This window comes from Haliotis rufescens, unplaced genomic scaffold (genome assembly GCF_023055435.1).
Source record: "Haliotis rufescens isolate VD_foot unplaced genomic scaffold, xgHalRufe1.0.p SCAF_15, whole genome shotgun sequence".
Lineage (NCBI taxonomy): Eukaryota > Metazoa > Mollusca > Gastropoda > Lepetellida > Haliotidae > Haliotis > Haliotis rufescens.
Window position 1 is genome coordinate 14078598 of NW_025963835.1, and position 19679 is coordinate 14098276.

General features: G+C 45.0%; 1 protein-coding gene across 1 annotated transcript in view; it reads right to left on the reverse strand.

The window, feature by feature from the left end:
- LOC124118058 (vacuolar protein sorting-associated protein 53 homolog) overlaps positions 1-19679 on the reverse strand; it is a 32396-nt gene continuing 12717 nt past the window's right edge. Inside the window, exons 11-20 of the mRNA XM_046480108.2 lie at positions 19532-19623; positions 18564-18806; positions 13749-13985; positions 13021-13099; positions 11937-12085; positions 5092-5161; positions 4190-4275; positions 3461-3512; positions 2516-2620; positions 1-1724 (exon numbers count right to left, since the gene is read on the reverse strand). Of these exons, the coding sequence (XP_046336064.1) occupies positions 1545-1724; positions 2516-2620; positions 3461-3512; positions 4190-4275; positions 5092-5161; positions 11937-12085; positions 13021-13099; positions 13749-13985; positions 18564-18806; positions 19532-19623 (1293 nt within the window). The 3' untranslated portion in view covers positions 1-1544. The remainder of the gene's footprint in view (positions 1725-2515; positions 2621-3460; positions 3513-4189; positions 4276-5091; positions 5162-11936; positions 12086-13020; positions 13100-13748; positions 13986-18563; positions 18807-19531; positions 19624-19679) is intronic.

Sequence of the window (19679 nt, forward strand, 5' to 3'; positions counted from 1 at the left end):
CGCCAGACAGGGTAACAACAAGTACCATCTTTTAACGTCTTTTGGAATGTTGCGGCCGGGGATCGAAATCCGGACCTTCCGCTCTCTGGGCGGACGCTCTACCACTAGACCACGGAGGCGGTCCGAAGCTGAGGTGAGGTACAATGGGGTTAAACATCTTGTTCAAGATTATTGCACTTATATAGCAACGTCCATGCATGTGTGTGTGTGTCTCCTTGTACTAGACCAGACCCACTGAGCTACCATTCCTCAGATTCACATGGATACCTGATTCCAAGCTGATCAGTCCTTGTTTTAATCCCTTAATGCTGAGCACCAGGCAGGGTAACAACAAGTACCATCTTTTAATGTCTTTTGGTATGACACCCACCGGGATTGACCTATCCGCCTTCCGCTCTTGAGGTTGATGCTCTATCCACAAAACCCCTGAGGTGGTCCATCAAGTCAGAAGGCTAAGTGGGAGCTAAATAAGATACCTCCTGAGTGGGAACCATTTGCCGGTTATCATAATGTCAGACATATCTATGCCAAAAATATTCAGAATTACGAACAGGCTATCTTGATGACCATAATTCCATCTTTAAGTGTGTCTGTTTGTTTGTTTGTCCTTTAACACCACAAACAGCATTATTCCTGCTATATGATGGCGGTCGGTAATAATCAAGTCTGGTCAACTGACTGGTATACTGACTCTGAGCTGAATAGACCTAGTTTTATCCCCTTAAAGCCCAATGCCATGCAGGGTAACAACAAGAACCATCATTTAATACCTTATCTCATGATAAGGAGAGGAATTGAATCACAGACCTTCAGGCTCCTGGCAGACGCTCTATCAACTACACCACAGAGAGGGTCGAGTCCTAATATATAGTAAGTGAGTAAGGTTTTACGCCTCTTTTAGCACTATTTAGCAGTATCACAGGACGAGCAACTGCTGCTACGCTACCCCACTGATTCAGATACTATCAGTAGATTACAGATTGGCTACAGGAAGTCTACTGGGGATTCTGTAAATAAACAACTCAAAGATGTGCTGATACGAATTGCACTCATTTGGAGTACTGTGGACATTTCATTCTAAAACATAAAGAGCTTTTGCACTTTGTCTGTTCGGGGAGGGTCATGTAAACAATGAACAAAGACGTGGTGAGGGTTATCCGACATGTGACAAGCATTAAGGGAGGATTAATTATTTTCAGTACAATAATGCATCAAAAGCCTCTGGAACGACCCACCCCCTGTGATAAATGACTGGTCCCATAGTGAGGGTGTTAATTACACTGACTACAGTAATGACCACGCCAGTTATCAATTTCAGCTCCAAGCTCTAACAGCCCAGTAAGATATAACACACTAATAAATAATTGTATATAATACAATGACGGTGAAACTGCAGATATATGTTTGACAATTCCTAATACACAACCATTTATTTACAAAATTCTTATATGTACAAATGAATATACAAATTATTTAAACATAACGCAGCTTACAATTACAAAATAATATACAACCAAACAAGCAGCCTTTAATGAAATGAATACCTATAATCGTTTTTTTATAAGCCTTTCTAATTTTTTAATTCTACTTGATTCTGGTTCTGGTGATGATCCCTGGGCGTGTGACCCAACAGCAGTTCCCTCCCCTAGACTGGAGCTGGATCCTGCAGGGTTTCTCACTCGGTACATGTCGATCAGGTGACTCTGCTCGCTGCGACGCAGGCCCTGGGGAACAGACAGCATCATGACTCAACTCACTATCATCATCCTCTCCAGCAGGATTCTGAAGTTCTGATGAAATTAAAGTTTGTTTGTTTGTTGTTTAATGCCACGTTCAGCAATATTCCAAAAATATGACAGTGGACCAGTCAATTTCAGAGATCAATATTATGTTTTGTTTGTTTGTTCATTTGTATGTTGTTTAACGCTGAACTCCCATATTCCGGCCATATGACGGTGGTCTGTAAACAATTAGGTCTGGACCAGACAGTCCAATGATTGACATCGTGAGCATTGATCTTGGCAATTGGGACACGATGACATGCATCAACCAAGTCGGCGAGTCTGACCACCCGATCCCGTTAGTCGCCTCTTATGACAAGCATAGTGGCCTCTCATAACAAGCATGGGTTGCTGATAACCTATTCAAATCCGGATCTTCACGGGTGATCGATATTGCGAGCAAACATCCACGCTGCAAGGGTACGAGGACACGCTACCCACCAAGTCACCCAGCCCGCCCACCAGATCCATAAGGTTGCCTCTTACGAAAAGACCAGATTGCTGCCGACCAATCCAAATCAGAATCCCCACAGGGTGACTAAATAATAAAGCCACTCACTTATTTGAACATGTTTAGCCTCAGGTCATAACGTAAGCATATGAACTTGCTCCATTACCGGTCATTGTGTCACCAACACATTAATCAATTTTACAATAAGACCCCTTGGTTTGAGAGCCTTGTTCAGTTGTTTGTTGTTCAGTGATATGTCCCGACTCTATCAATTCAGGCATACCTTCATATCAAGAACCCTCTGAAAGTCGTTGATGTCGGAGTCTGTGAGGAGCCTGATGAAGTTGTCCACGAAGCCCTGGGGAGGGTCATGGGGGGACATCACGACCTGCAGCAGAAGTAGGCAACAGTGTTGTTTACAATAATTTGGGCAAAATCGCACGTGAAGTGACTGGTAGATCGCACCACTCACTGTTACTTACAGCAACCACGGTCAGATCACCGCTATGGACACCTTGACATGACTTTTAGTTGACAGAGAATGGATACATTTATCATAAATGCCACACTTTGACTCGTTAAAAGTCACATTTGCTGTAGTTTGACTATTATATGTCAACATAAAGTTCTTGCCAAAGCGAGCACAGGAGCCTCGACAATGACAGGTAAAATTGTTCCATATTTAAAATAAAGATAGTAAACGCTGCAACTAAAAAAACTTGATATTCGAAAACATCATTCCTTATCAAACAATAATTTCAGATACAATTCTTCTGATCACTGCATAAAAATTCTTTAAAGTTATGTTATTGGGTAACTGAATCACCGGTAGATTACGAGAATATGTGTGTACAGCTCATTGCTGTTTCCGGTATAGTTTAAGAGAAAATACACATGGTAATCTTATTCTCTGCATGTAAAACAATGCCTGGTAAAAACAGGAAATACAAGTTATACGGAAAATCAAAGTGATAATTTATATCAAATTTGTAATGACAATGTTTTTCATCAACCGTTCGTTTACCTAAATTAGCTGAAGGGGTACGAAATAATTTTTTCTGCACATAATACTCGAAAAATCTTTTGTTCCAAAATACTGAATCCCCTAGAGGGGGGTGCACATTATCCTTGGGTGCACACTGTACTCATACTATATCTTTGTCATCTGTCTTACATTAATGGAGATTATTACTGTTTATATAACACAGTCAATATCAAAGTAACATACCTTCAATATCATCTCGGCTTTTGTCATTCCCTTGACAACAATCTTTGTAAAACTGAAATGAGCGCGATAAAAACAGATGAGGGTGTGTGACATCCTTCCAGGCAACACTGCAATCTTGTCACTCAAAACACAAAGGATGAGGCTTACACATAAGATCAACTCATCAAACATCAAAACTGTCACCTCCCTTGCTCAGTTACCGCATACCAGGAAGAATGAGGGGTGTCCAACACTGTCAGACAGCTGTACAGAGAGTTGTATCTTACCTGACAGTGTGTTTTGTGTTTGTATTTCACCCAGATGGGTGGTTCCTGTCTGTATTGCAGCTATAGGGGTGTTTAGTGTTTGTATTGCATCCAGAGGGTTGCTTAGTGTCTGTATTGCACCTAGAGGGATGCCTAGTATTTGTATTTCACCTAGAGGGGTACATGAAGTCTGTATTTCACCTAGAGTGGTGGGTAATTTTTGTATTTCACCCAGAGCGGTGCTTAGAATTTGTATTTCATCTGGAGGTGTGCTTAGTTTCTGTATTTCAACCAGAGGGATGCTTAGTGTCTGTATTTCACCCAGAGGGATGCTTAGTGTTTGTATTCCACCTAGAGGGTTGCTTAGTGTCTGTATTGCTCCTACACGGGTGCTTAGTATTTGTATTTCATCCAGAGGGATGCTTAGTGTCTGTATTCCACAAAGAGGTGTGCTTAGTGTCTGTATTTCAAATTAGTGTCTCACCTGGCGGGGGCCTTCCGGTTGAGCTGGGAGCCGAGAGAGGGGAGGTCCAGCAGCACGGTCTTCAGGCTGTGAGTGTCCAGAAGCAGCTGTACAACAAATACACAAATCTTACAAACCAGTACATCTTCTCCCCACCCTGACTTGTGTGGGACACAAGAGGACCAGTACATCTTCTCCCCACCCTGACTTGTGTGGGAGACAAGAGGACCAGTACATCTTCTCCCAACCCTGACTTGTGTGGGACACAAGAGGAATGTGCTACTTTCCCTTGTGAGTCATGTGAACACGTGTCAGGTAACTTAGTAAAAGCCAGCATTAATGCTTGTAATAGATGTTTAACATATTAGTGAAATCATCATAGACTGGCCACCTGATCCATGATCAGATCTTACGACAATCATAGGTTGATCGAGACCTACTGAACCCAGAACTCCACGGGGCTGTGGGAATTTAGAGGCAAAATTGAAATAAATGCAGTTGGTTGAACATTTGTGGGGATCAAGATGTTTGTATACTCCTCACCTGTTCTGCTGACTTTACATTGACACAGCTGGTCAATAAACAGTATAAATACGTGTACTCCTCACCTGTTCTGCTGAGTTTACATTGACACAGCTGGTCAATAAACAGAATAACGTGTACTCCTCACCTGTTCTGCTGAGTTTACATCAACACAGCTGGTCAATAAACAGAATAACGTGTACTCCTCACCTGTTCTGCTGAGTTTACATCAACACAGCTGGTCAATAAACAGAATAACGTGTACTCCTCACCTGTTCTGCTGAGTTTACATCAACACAGCTGGTCAATAAACAGAATAACGTGTACTCCTCACCTGTTCTGCTGAGTTTACATCAACACAGCTGGTCAATAAACAGAATAACGTGTACGGTACTCCTCACCTGTTCTGCTGCCACGGTGCTGCTGGGTTTACACCTACACAGCTGGTTGATGAACTTTGGTATGAAGGAGCTGTAATAGAAACACATGAAATGTTTGATGAAGTGTCTTGTATCTACAGTTTGTCTTGTTTATTGTTGGCACAGCAATATTTCAGCAACATAATGGCAGCCTGTACAAAATCGTCTCTGGGACAGATAATCCTGTGATTAATATTATGAGCAACGATCCATGTTGTCGGGGTACGATGACATACCATCAGCCAAGTCGCTGAGTCGGACCATCCAATCCATTTTTACAAACCTGTAGAGGTTATGAATTCTCTGATGAAATCCTCCTTGGGGCACTTATAGCATTTTCCTTGCTCAAGAAAATCTACATGACATAGTTGTAACCATTTTCCTTAATAAAAAATGTTACCACACAAAAAACTTCGTTTTTGTATGATATACGACCACCCTTACGGGGCCTCACCCCCAACGGCGCCTCACGCCAGGGGAAGCAACTCTCACCCAAATCACTTTCCATATGTCAAAAGCTGACGGAATGTGGGGAGGTGGGTGGCCGTGCCCCAAGGAGGATTTCATCAGAGAATTCATAACCTCTACAGGTTTGTAAAATTCTCTTTCTGATTAAATCCTCCTTGGGGCACTTATTGCATCAAGACAGACTCCCAAAGATAATCTAGGAAGTGGCATCCGTCAGCAACAGGCGTAAATAAATACATCGTATTTGATTATTCAACAGAATAAAATATTGAGTTCAATAAATGGAACCAACCTTATCGTGAGGCACCACCGTGGAAAGGCGGGGGCTAGAGGCAGGGCGTGGTCGACCATATATTATGATAAAGCCTGTTTTTGCGGCTTGTCATAAGTTGAGAACTAGAAACACCTCCCACCCCCCCACACTTTTTTTGAACAAGTGATATAAGGGCGTAGATCACGAGAGACCATAACCAGCGCTGAGCTAGGCCAGAGGGTCCCCGAGGATCGAAGGAGTGCGTGCGCAAAATACGAGTATTATCGAGTAGTAAGGACTGATATTTATCGACCGCAGAAGATAAAATCCGGACCATTACTGAGCAGTATAACCGGAAGACTGTCTAAAATCTCGAATGCTCAATCAGCTAGAGATTAGAACTTTGCCCAGTTCGGAGAACTGACTGACCAAACCGAGTACGCTCGCTTGAGTGTTTGTCGAGTTGGTAAGGTTTGATGAATCGTGCTCGGCTGGCTCCAAATAGCCGCGGAGCAGATCTGCTCAATGGGCAGAGCCGCGGCGTACGCTTTTGACGCAGCCACTGCTCTAACCTAATGAGCCTTCAACCTGGTAGGGGGGTCCCTGCCTGTAAGCGTATACGCTGTACAAATGGTTGAAACTATCCACCTCGAGATAGATTGTTTACTCGCAGGTGAGCCAACCTTCCTACCGCAGTAACAGCAAAATAGTTGGTTATCCTTACGGACACCCATATTTCTGCTGATATAGGCCTTGAGAGTCGTGCGGACATCCAAGACATGAGCATGTCTTGCAGTGGTCCCCGACGAGGAAGGCTGTGAAAGAGCAGGTAGCTCAATAGGAGCCGTTCACGTGGAATCGTGTGCGACCCTAGGACGGTAATAGTCCGGTAGACGAAAACTGACTGTCCCGGTGATATTTATCGACCCCATGGACGACAGTTATTTTGGGATCGGCTGACATAACACGAATGTCGCCTACACGTCTGCCGGACATTACCACCACAAGGAACGCCGTCTCCCAGCTCAACAGCTGAAGAGAGAGAGACGACAGATCCCGAAACGAAGGACCGGACAGCCAATCGAGAATGATTGACAAGTCCCAAGGGGGACTGATCCGCCGGACTGGCGGTCGGATCCTGTCCACACCTGCTAAAAAGCGCTGCACTAATGGGTGCGCACCCAAAAGTGCCCCGTCGACAGGGACGTGAAAAGCTGCGATAGCTGTAGAGTACCCCCGGACTGTTGATGTGGCCAGGCCGTCATCTAGTCGCGACTGGAGAAACTCAAGCACGGATACGAGATCTGCAGAAAAAAGATCTGCAATCCCTCTATCGACACACCAGGGCGCATAGCAGGCCTATCTATCATACTGAACGTTTGTCGAATCCCTCCGCGAAGCCAGTATTGTGTCTGCAACTCGTGCAGGAATACCGCTCTTCTGGAGGCGATTCCTGACAGTGGCCAAGCCACCCATTGAATCCTGAGATTCGGGTGGAGGGCCCCGTTCTGGGATAGGAGGTCCGGTCGTAAAGGTAATATAACAGGAGGCTGAGCCAGAAACCTGAGTATTACTGGAAACCCACTCTGCGCCGACTAAAGAGGTGCCAGGAGCACAATTAGTCGCGCAGGCTGAGTGCCTAGCTGAGACAGGACCTTGGAAATCAGAGGTACTGGGGAGAATGCCCACAGAACTGTCCGTCCAATCTAGCTGAAAGGCGTCCGGTGCCACCGACCTCGGGTCGTGGACTCGGGAGCAGAACGTTGGTGTCTGGTTATTTAACCCAGACGCAAACAGATCCACCTGTAACGACCTGTATAACAGGGAGAAAATCCCGAATATCCCCGGGTCGAGCCTCCACTCGTGAGGAGCGAGGATCCGGCAAGACAGAGCGTCCGCACGGACGTTGTCCACCCCCGGGAGATAAACAGGTAGCACCCTGATATCGTGAGAGTCGCACTATAGTATGAACTGCCACGTCTTTCGTCGAAGCGACAGAGACGCCGTTCCCCCCTGCTTCCGGATGTAAGTCATCGCCGTTTGGTTGTCCATCTAGACGAACCACTTGGCCACGAAGCAGATCCGGGAAGCGTTGGAACACCAACCTGACCGCTCTCAGTTCTAGCACATTGATATGCAGTTTGATCTCCTGCTGGGACCATAGTCCCGAGGCAGTGTGATCATTCAGAACGCCTCCCCAGCCGGAGAGTGACGCGTCTGTTTGAACTGCGAGAGACGGAACGGGAGTGATTCCCGACCTCGGTCCACCACTGGAGGTGTGTAATGAGCCACTACGGAGTCTCGAGCACAGTCTCGAGATCTTCCGAGTTCGCCCAAAGTCGACGGAGTGCTTGTTGAATGGGACTCATTCTCAAGCGCGCCCGCCAGACCAAATCCACTGTCGCCGCCATGTTGTCCAGTAACTGGAGCCATGTACGAGCAGTGTGACTTGCGCTTAAGGGACTTGATATCTTGTGACAGAGATACACGTCCTCTCACCGTGTTGAAATTGGCCACTAGGAAGACTAGATTCTGAGTGGGGCTCAGATCTGACTTCTTGAGATTGACCATCCACCCTAGAGTGATCAGAATATCTATCACTTGTTGTGTAGCTATCTGACTCAGGGATTGCAATAGAGCTCTTAGTAACCAGTCGTGGAGGTACGGATGGCAGAACCGACCTTTTGACCTGGCCACTTGGGCGGGAATCAACATCAGCTTGGTGAACACCCTCGGGGCCGTGGAGATCCCGAATGGTAGAACCCTGAACTGATAACACCTCCCGTCGAAAGAAAACCTCAGGTATTTCTTGAACTCGGGGTGTATTGGTATGTGGAGATAGGCGTATTTTAAGTCTATTGACGTTAGCCATTCTCCTGTCTCGACAGCTGAGATCACTGTTTGGTGACTAGGGAATAAGTCGAGTAGAAGCCCTCGCTTTCCTGTCCCTCAGGACCAGGTTCGATCGCAGCTTTCATAAGAAGTGCGTCGACCTCAGCACGGAGGAATTCCGCCTTCTCTCGGGTAGCAGGCACCGGAGTGTGCTTTATCCCGGAAAAGTGGAGGAGCGGATGAGTTTTCCACCGAGGCAAATGGCCATCCCTTAAAATGGACGGGGTCCGGGGATTGTGATGTAACTGTCTCCCATTCCTTCAGGAATAGAGCCAGTCGGCCGCCTACGGGGACATCTGGCTGGAGGCAGTGGACCCCGGCTGTCGGCAGTTCGATAACTTGCGACTGTGGGTTCACCCGGGGCTCTTCGGGCGCTAATGGGAACCCATCGTTCCCAGCCCCGCGAAAAAGCTGTTGGCCTCGACCAGCTGCCTTGCCCCGGCCCGTGCCTCTCTTGCTCCTCCCGGCGCCCTTATACCTGAAGGAAGCGGCGGCTTCCAAGCAGGTGTGGACGTCTGACCCGTGCGTTAGCGTAGGAGGGGACAATTGGAGAGGCCCGCTTACGCGGTTTTAACGCTTGGTACCTCCAACAAGGCCTTATGAGTCTTTGATGGAAGTATACAATTGAGCAGCCTCTCGGACCACCTGCTGAACCCCAGGGAAGAGGGTGGCACCCTCTTATACGGCAAAGCAAGTAGGTCTTGGCGTGTGTAAGTCGAGTATTTAGATACCGACATCTACCGCCTGCGCATGCCCATAACAGCGCACATCATCTGCGAGGCACAGCTACGAATAGCGTCCCGCGCAAGATAACTGAACTTCCGTTAGTTGCGCGGCCAACTCCGAAGAGTCGGCCGGCCCCTCTCCCGCTAACTCCCTCTGTACAGCCTACAGATACGCGGAGTGTACGGACACACGGAGCTGTTGGCATGCATTATGATATTGCTCCTCGAAGCATATGTAAGCAGCCTTCAACTCCGCACCGCACACGGGAAAGGGGGGGCAACCGCCGGCCCTGCTTGACCTAAGTCAAGTTGGGTGTCTCCGACTCTGGCATGGGCGCAGCCACCTGAGGCAGTACCTGGACAATCCTGTCCCGCACGTGTCTCTGCACCCGGCCCGAGGCCGAGTCCCGGTGCCGAGGTGCCGTAGGTTCAAGGGAACCCACCTGGCACTGGGCTAGGTATCCACTAGTGAAAGCCTTGGCCTCGGAAGAGGCGTCTGGCTCCGCTAGGGAAAATTGCGCGTCGGTAGTGCACGGGCCGGTGCCCGCCACCACTACGCTGGGGAGCGACCTCGAGCCAGAGCCGAAGCTCGGTCTCGGATCGTCCCCGAGACAAAGGGACAAAGGGAACCAACCTGGCTCCGGGCTAGGTATCCACTAGTGGAAGCCTCGGCCTCGGAAGAGGCGTCTGGCTCCGCTAGGGAAAATTGTGCGTCGGTAGTGCACGGGCCGGTGCCCTCCACCACTACGCGGCGCAGAAGCCCGGTCTGAGATCGTCCCCGAGACCAAGTGGCCTGCCTCGGCCGACGCCGGGCATATCACAAGGTCTCGAAGCCGCGTCCGGCGCCGACAACGGGGAAGGCTCGGTCCGCATCTCCTCTCGGAGCTGAGACTTTACCTCCTCCATCATCGACGCCATCTGCGACTTAAGTAACGCAGAAAAGTCTGCCAAAGACAGTGCAGAAGACAGTGCAGGAGAGAGTGCAGGAGAGGGTGCAGTGCTTACTACGGGGACCCTCGAGCCTTCCACCCCGGCCCCCGGAGAGGGAGCGGGGGAGACAATCTCGGCAGCTTTTTACCCATTTTAGATGGGGGGGGGGGGGGAGATGTCTTAGTAGATCTGATATCTACCCCCGCCTTTAATAGACCTCTTTAAAGTGGAACAAGTCAACTTGTCTCTTTTGGGGGGGGGCCCCGGGGGGTAAAGGCAATGTCCTCCGCCAGACATATTAGGCAGCGTTCGCGCCTGTCTTAGAACAACCCGTACACAGTTTGAAGGTCTTGTAAACAAGACCGTAATTTCTGAGGTGGGCGGGAAGGGTATCAACGTGTATGAGTGCGATATATAGATCGGAAAGATACGTGCATAAATTGTAAAACTAGAAGCAAAGGCGTAATGTAGAATGCGATTTGTAACGCGATACTAATAGCCAATGTCGTAGTATAATTATAACACCAAAGGGGCGTGTTACGCGCTAAGGTGTAAAACCCGTAAAAAAGGTAAGTGTAGTTTATGAATTAACACACCACCTTGGGTTTTGTAAAGGAAAAAATTGTAGACCAATGCTGTATGATATAACAAAACCCCAAGCCGTTTCTTAATGGCCTTGGTGTTACATGTATCAGCCCGTGGAACTACAATATGGACGCCATTACGGCCATTTGAATTCAAAGGTACCGTGCACGTGGCGTATTATTACAACTCTATAACTTCACATTGCGAGGTATTACGCCTTTGCAATGAAAGAAATGTACCATACATACAGTTTGGTCAGCCATGGTTCTTGTCGAACGATAGATTTCTCTTATTTTTGTCTTGTGTGAAAAATCAACACGTCTGTCTCTTACAGATGACATAAGGAAAGTGATTTGGGTGAGAGTTGCTTCCCCTGGCGTGAGGCGCCGTTGGGGGTGAGGCCCCGTAAGGGTGGTCGTATATCATACAAAAACGAAGTTTTTTGTGTGGTAACATTTTTTATTAAGGAAAATGGTTACAACTATGTCATGTAGATTTTCTTGAGCAAGGAAAATGCTATAAGTGCCCCAAGGAGGATTTAATCAGAAAGAGAATAGGATGCTGGAGACCAATTCTAACTCTGAATCCCCACAGGGTTACAAGGCTATTACATCAAGTTACGTAACTAAGTAAGTGGTAAACCTGTCCATGAGCAGACTTTCCAAACCTATAACAACTGTCACAGTACTAATTTCAAGATAAAATATCAACATGATTACATTACATCACCGTGAAGATCCGGGGTAGAATAGGTCTTCAGCAACCCTTGCTTGCCATAAAAGGCGACTATGCTTGTCGAAAGAGGCGACTAATGGGATCGGGTGGTCAGGCTGACTTGGTTGATGCATCTCATCGTATCCCAATTGTGTGGATCGATGCTCATGATGTCAATCACTGGAGTTGCGGCGTTCAACAACAAACAAACATCATGAGACATACAATGAATGCCATATTTGTGACTGTGTGACACTTACTTCGCAAACTTGACACAGAACTGAGTGAAGTACTTCCTGGAGGCTGCCAGGTTGTCCCTGATGATGGGCAGGTTGGTCTTCAGGTGGGAGGAGATGGCCGTCACGTAGCCGCTCTGGTCTCCCACAGCCTCGATGGTGGACCATGGCATCTACAAATGTATCAACATCCTAATACACAGGGCCCCATTCCACAAAGCGATCATAGTGCAATGACAGTCGTAAGTCTGTGTTAATGGATGGGAGTTACGATCACCTTTGTGCTATGACAGCTTTGTGGAACAGACACCAGGTCTACAATTACACAAGGCATGATTCCATTAGAGACCGACCCTTTAATATTAATATTCAGATATTCGGGAAGTTGGCGTGTTACTTTCTTTTTACCGCAGGAAAGATATTGTTCACTGGACATGTTGGATGTTCTGTAAAATAATGTGCTGTGGGTAAAACAGAACTGTTTGGATTGTTCTTACAGTGAAAAAAATGGCATGTCTTGAAATGCAGACTGAAAACATAATCAGTCTCAAATACAAAGCCCAGACTCCTCCTCAAACATCCCTCCCTGAATATGAAACAGCAGGACCCTAAAATGTGTTGGTGTTGATCATTCAGTCTTTAACAACTGTGAGTGAGTGAGTGAGTGAGTGAGTGAGTGAGTGAGTGAGTGAGTGAGTGAGTGATAATGCCTCTTGAAAAGTATTCCAGTTATATCACAGTGTGTCAGCTTGATGTGGGAGGAAAGCTTGCAGTGATGCAGGTATCAGAAGTTTACCACTTCTGAAACCAACGAGCACCGGTGTGATGCTGACAAACCTAGAAACATGATTGGGGCAACGACCCCACAATCATTGGTTTCTGGCATGCCCAAGTGACAGAACTCTGCACAGCCATTCATGGCCTGCTTTTACAACTGTCAGTGAAGCATACATTGCAAAGTTTTAATCCTGAAACTTTTACTAAATCCAACTTTAGAATTGAACTTTTTTGCATGTTTTTTATTAATCAGTGTTGACAAGATTTTCCGCAGGTACTCTTTCAGTGAAGACAGGTACTCATTCAGAGAGACATGATCCTGTGGACTTACCTTACTCATGGCTGTCAGCGCCGGCTCACAGGCAGTCTCCAGGTCCTGCACCAGCAGCTGGATGCAGTTGGATATAACACTGAAACATGATGTCTGGATATAACACTGAAACATGATGTCTGGATATAACACTGAAACATGATGTTTGGATATAACACTGAAACATGATGTCTGGATATAACACTGAAACACAATGTCTGGATATAACACTGAAAAATGATGTCTGGATATAACACTGAAACACAATGTCTGGATATAACACTGAAACATGATGTCTGGATATAACACTGAAACATGATGTTTGGATATAACACTGAAACACAATGTCTGGATATAACACTGAAACATGATGTCTGGATATAACACTGAAACATGTCTGGATATAACACTGAAACATGATGTCTGGATATAACACTGAAACACGCTGTCTGGATATAACACTGAAACACAATGTCTGGATATAACACTGAAACATGATGTCTGGATATAACACTGAAAACCGATGTCTGGATATAACACTGAAACATGATGTCTGGATATAACACTGAAACACGATGTCTGGATATAACACTGAACACGATGTTTACACACTGAAACATAAGGTCTAGATTTAGCATTAAAACAAAATATCTGTAAACAACATAGACATACAACATCTGAAATCAGGATATAATGCTAATAGACATATGTGAATACTATGTCACATATTTGTCTACACCGGTACTCACTTGTGAAACATATCCTGCTCTGCGTTGAGATCAATGTTTGCTGCAAGACGGTCGTCCACCTTCTCACGCAGCTTCTCCTCCAGCTGCTGCGTAGTCTCCATGCAGTACTCCGCAGTACACAGGATGCTGCACGTCCGACACTGCTCCTCCTCTGTCAGCTTCGTCACCTCCCCCTCCTTCAGGATGCTCTGGATCAGCCCTGTCGCCGAGCTGATGCTGCTGCTCTGACTGCTCAGCCTGAATCACAGGAGGGAGTTGTTGGTATTCATAATAACAATATGGCGCAAGAAATCATTTATATCTACTGTGCACTCAATTTTCATTCTCAGCTTCAGCTCCCTGGGGAGAATACAAGCCAAGGTGCCCGTGAGACAGTCAAATTACCATCTCAACCTACCGGGTACCAATTCCAAGATTCATACAGATATCAATACACAATAATTCAAGGCCTTTTCAAGGCTTTTAACTGTCATTTCCAAGGGTTGCTTTTTGTTGCATTATTGTCCTTAGTCGGTTAATATCAGCTTACTATAAACTAGTCTTAAGACCTAAAATACAGTATGAACATCACAAATTCAAGGCTTTTCAAGCTATATTGGTTATTTTCAAGGCTTTTAAAGGTTGACACAAAAAACCAAGATTTTTCAAGAGAGACTGTAAAATTCAAGGCCTTTTCAAACCCACAGTGAAGATACTTACTTGGGCCTGATAGTGTACAGTTGAGATACTTATTTGGGCCTGATAGCATACAGTTGAGATACTTACTTTGGCCTGAAAGCATACAGTTGAGATACTTACTTGGGCCTGATAGCATACAGTTGAGATACTTATTTGGGCCTGATAGCATACAGTTGAGATACTTACTTGGGCCTGATAGCATGCAGTTGAGATACTTACTTGGGTCTGATAGCATACAGTTGAGATACTTACTTGGGCCTGATAGCATACAGTTGAGATACTTACTTGGGCCTGATAGCATACAGTTGAGATACTTATTTGGGCCTGATAGCATGCAGTTGAGATACTTACTTGGGCCTGATAGCATACAGTTGAGATACTTATTTGGGCCTGATAGCATACAGTTGAGATACTTATTTGGGCCTGATAGAGTACAGTTGCGATGCTTACTTGGGCCTGATAGCATACTGTTGAGATACTTATTTGGGCCTGATAGCATACAGTTGAGATACTTATTTGGGCCTGATAGCATACAGTTGAGATACTTACTTGGGCCTGATAGCATACAGTTGAGAAACTTATTTGGGCCTGATAGCATACAGTTGAGATACTTATTTGGGCCTGATAGCATACAGTTGAGATACTTACTTGGGCCTGATAGCATGCAGTTGAGATACTTACTTGGGCCTGATAGCGTACAGTTGAGATACTTATTTGGGCCTGATAGCATACTGTTGAGATACTTACTTGGGCCTGATAGAGTACAGTTGAGATACTTACTTGGGCCTGATAGCATACTGTTGAGATACTTACTTGGGCCTGATAGCATACAGTTGAGATACTTATTTGGGCCTGATAGCATACAGTTGAGATACTTACTTGGGCCTGATAGCATACAGTTGAGATACTTATTTGGGCCTGATAGCATACAGTTGAGATACTTACTTGGGCCTGATAGCATGCAGTTGAGATACTTACTTTGGCCTGATAGCGTACTGTTGAGATACTTACTTGGGCCTGATAGAGTACAGTTGAGATACTTACTTGGGCCTGATAGCATACTGTTGAGATACTTACTTGGGCCTGATAGCATACAGTTGAGATACTTATTTGGGCCTGATAGCATACTGTTGAGATACTTACTTGGGCCTGATAGCATACAGTTGAGATACTTATTTGGGCCTGATAGCATACAGTTGAGATACTTACTTGGGCCTGATAGCATGCAGTTGAGATACTTACTTGGGCCTGATAGCGTACAGTTGAGATACTTATATGGGCCTGATAGCGTACTGTTGAGATACTTACTTGGGCCTGATAGAGTACAGTTGAGATACTTACTTGGGCCTGATAGCATACTGTTGAGATACTTATTTGGGCCTGATAGCATACTGTTGAGATACTTATTTTGGCCTGATAGCATACAGTTGAGATACTTACTTGGGCTTGATAGCGTACAGTTGAGATACTTACTTGGGCCTGATAGCATACAGTTGAGATACTTATTTGGGCCTGATAGCGTACAGTTGAGATACTTATTTGGGCCTGATAGCGTACTGTTGAGATACTTACTTGGGCCTGATAGCATGCAGTTGAGATACTTACTTGGGCCTGATAGCGTACAGTTGAGATACTTATTTGGGCCTGATAGCGTACTGTTGAGATACTTACTTGGGCCTGATAGCATACAGTTGAGATACTTACTTGGGCCTGATAGCATACAGTTGAGATACATATTTGGGCCTGATAGCATACAGTTGAGATACTTACTTGGGCCTAATAGCGTACAGTTGAGATACTTACTTGGGCCTGATAGCATACAGTTGAGATACTTATTTGGGCCTGATAGCGTACAGTTGAGATACTTATTTGGGCCTGATAGCGTACTGTTGAGATACTTACTTGGGCCTGATAGCATACAGTTAAGGTACTTATTTGGGCCTGATAGCATACAGTTGAGATACTTACTTGGGCCTGATAGCGTACAGTTGAGATACTTATTTGGGCCTGATAGCATACAGTTGAGATACTTATTTGGGCCTGATGGCATACAGTTGAGATACTTACTTGGGCCTGATAGAGTACAGTTGAGATACTTATTTGGGCCTGATAGCATACTGTTGAGATACTTATTTGGGCCTGATAGCATACAGTTGAGATACTTATTTTGGCCTGATAGCATACAGTTGAGATACTTACTTGGGCCTGATAGAGTACAGTTGAGATACTTACTTGGGCCTGATAGCATACAGTTGAGATACTTATTTGGGCCTGATAGCATACAGTTGAGATACTTATTTGGGCCTGATAGCATACAGTTGAGATACTTACTTGGGCCTGATAGCATACAGTTGAGAAACTTATTTGGGCCTGATAGCATACAGTTGAGATACTGATTTGGGCCTGATAGCATACAGTTGAGATACTTACTTGGGCCTGATAGCATGCAGTTGAGATACTTACTTGGGCCTGATAGCGTACAGTTGAGATACTTATTTCGGCCTGATAGCGTACTGTTGAGATACTTACTTGGGCCTGATAGAGTACAGTTGAGATACTTACTTGGGCCTGATAGCATACTGTTGAGATACTTACTTGGGCCTGATAGCATACAGTTGAGATACTTATTTGGGCCTGATAGCATACAGTTGAGATACTTACTTGGGCCTGATAGCATACAGTTGAGATACTTATTTGGGCCTGATAGCATACAGTTGAGATACTTACTTGGGCCTGATAGCATGCAGTTGAGATACTTACTTTGGCCTGATAGCGTACTGTTGAGATACTTACTTGGGCCTGATAGAGTACAGTTGAGATACTTACTTGGGCCTGATAGCATACTGTTGAGATACTTACTTGGGCCTGATAGCATACAGTTGAGATACTTATTTGGGCCTGATAGCATACTGTTGAGATACTTACTTGGGCCTGATAGCATACAGTTGAGATACTTATTTGGGCCTGATAGCATACAGTTGAGATACTTACTTAGGCCTGATAGCATGCAGTTGAGATACTTACTTGGGCCTGATAGCGTACAGTTGAGATACTTATATGGGCCTGATAGCGTACTGTTGAGATACTTACTTGGGCCTGATAGAGTACAGTTGAGATACTTACTTGGGCCTGATAGCATACTGTTGAGATACTTATTTGGGCCTGATAGCATACAGTTGAGATACTTATTTGGGCCTGATAGCAAACAGTTGAGATACTTACTTGGGCTTGATAGCGTACAGTTGAGATACTTACTTGGGCCTGATAGCATACAGTTGAGATACTTATTTGGGCCTGATAGCGTACAGTTGAGATACTTATTTGGGCCTGATAGCGTACTGTTGAGATACTTACTTGGGCCTGATAGCATGCAGTTGAGATACTTACTTGGGCCTGATAGCATACAGTTGAGATACATATTTGGGCCTGATAGCATACAGTTTTGATACTTACTTGGGCCTAATAGCGTACAGTTGAGATACTTACTTGGGCCTGATAGCATACAGTTGAGATACTTATTTGGGCCTGATAGCATACAGTTGAGATACTTATTTGGGCCTGATAGCGTACTGTTGAGATACTTACTTGGGCCTGATAGCATACAGTTAAGGTACTTATTTGGGCCTGATAGCATACAGTTGAGATACTTACTTGGGCCTGATAGCGTACAGTTGAGATACTTATTTGGGCCTGATAGCATACAGTTGAGATACTTATTTGGGCCTGATGGCATACTGTTTAGATACTTACTTGGGCCTGATAGAGTACAGTTGAGATACTTACTTGGGCCTGATAGCATACTGTTGAGATACTTATTTGGGCCTGATAGCATACAGTTGAGATACTTATTTGGGCCTGATAGCATACAGTTGAGATACTTATTTGGGCCTGATAGCATACAGTTGAGATACTTATTTGGGCCTGATAGCATACAATTGAGATACTTATTTGGGCCTGATAGCGTACAGTTGAGATACTTACTTGGGCAGATTGTTGAGCAGGACCCTGATGGTGTACTCCTTGAGATACTTACTTGGGCAGATTGTTGAGCAGGAACCTGATGGCGTACTCCTTGAGATACTTACTTGGGCAGATTGTTGAGAAGGACCCTGATGGCGTACTCCTTTAGATACTTACTTGGGCAGATTGTTGAGCAGGACCCTGATGGCGTACTCCTTGAGATACTTCTGGAATGTTTTGGTGAGGTCTTGCATTGGTTGACCAGTGGACAACTGGGAACACTGGACCATACACTTCTTGTAGAACACGAACAGGTCTGCACAGCTGGGCAGCACGTTGCTTCCCTCGTCAGTCTCCATACGCGGTGTGCCGTGCTGTCGCAGATCCTCCAGGAAGCGCCCAATAAGCTCAGCTAGATTCCTGAATACAGTAAAATACAGATATCACAAACATTACTAGAAACATTACTTTAGGATACAAACATATGTTGCATAATTAACAGATAAATATTAGCAGATAAGTTGTTTTCAGATATTTGGGTGTGAGAGCATATTAAACGATGGGAAATTTCAGCTTGGAATATTGTAAATTTTACATTAAATTGTATATTTATCTACATATCCTATTTCACACTATCATTTTTTCCTTCTTCTTTCAATCCTATATGGAAGCACTTTTCTGTGCATCAAATATCTAATTACACCCACAAATTTGAAAAACATAATATATTATAAATGAATAAAAATAATATATTTAGGATAAATAATCAAAAACAATATGTAATGGATACAATTTTCATGTCACCATGCTGCATGCCTTGTCAAAAAAAAGTTGGTACAATGCAAAAGCAATTCAATGAGTAGTCAAATATCAGTTGACTTTGATGATTAACGCCACACTCAGCCACATCCCAGCTACATGACAACTGCTTGTAAATATCTGAGTCTGGACCAGACATCCACTGATTGACACCATGAGAAACTACCTTCGCCATCAGGGTATGTTGACACGCAATCAACCAAGTGACAATCTAACAACCCAATCCACTTAGTCGACTCGTACCTGCAAAGATCCCTTCTAGAGAGAGAGAGAGATCCGTTCTAACCCAGGAAACCAAGCAGGGCTGTTTTAAGACAACTACTTACCTGTCTTGTGATTCAATGTATATATTCAGATGAGCTTCAAAACATCGAGAGATGATTCCAGTGAAAGGAGTGGCTTGAGATTTTGCAACTGACTAAAATACAAAAGAGAGCATTTATCAAGTCAAATTTGTCACGTTAGGCTAAAAAA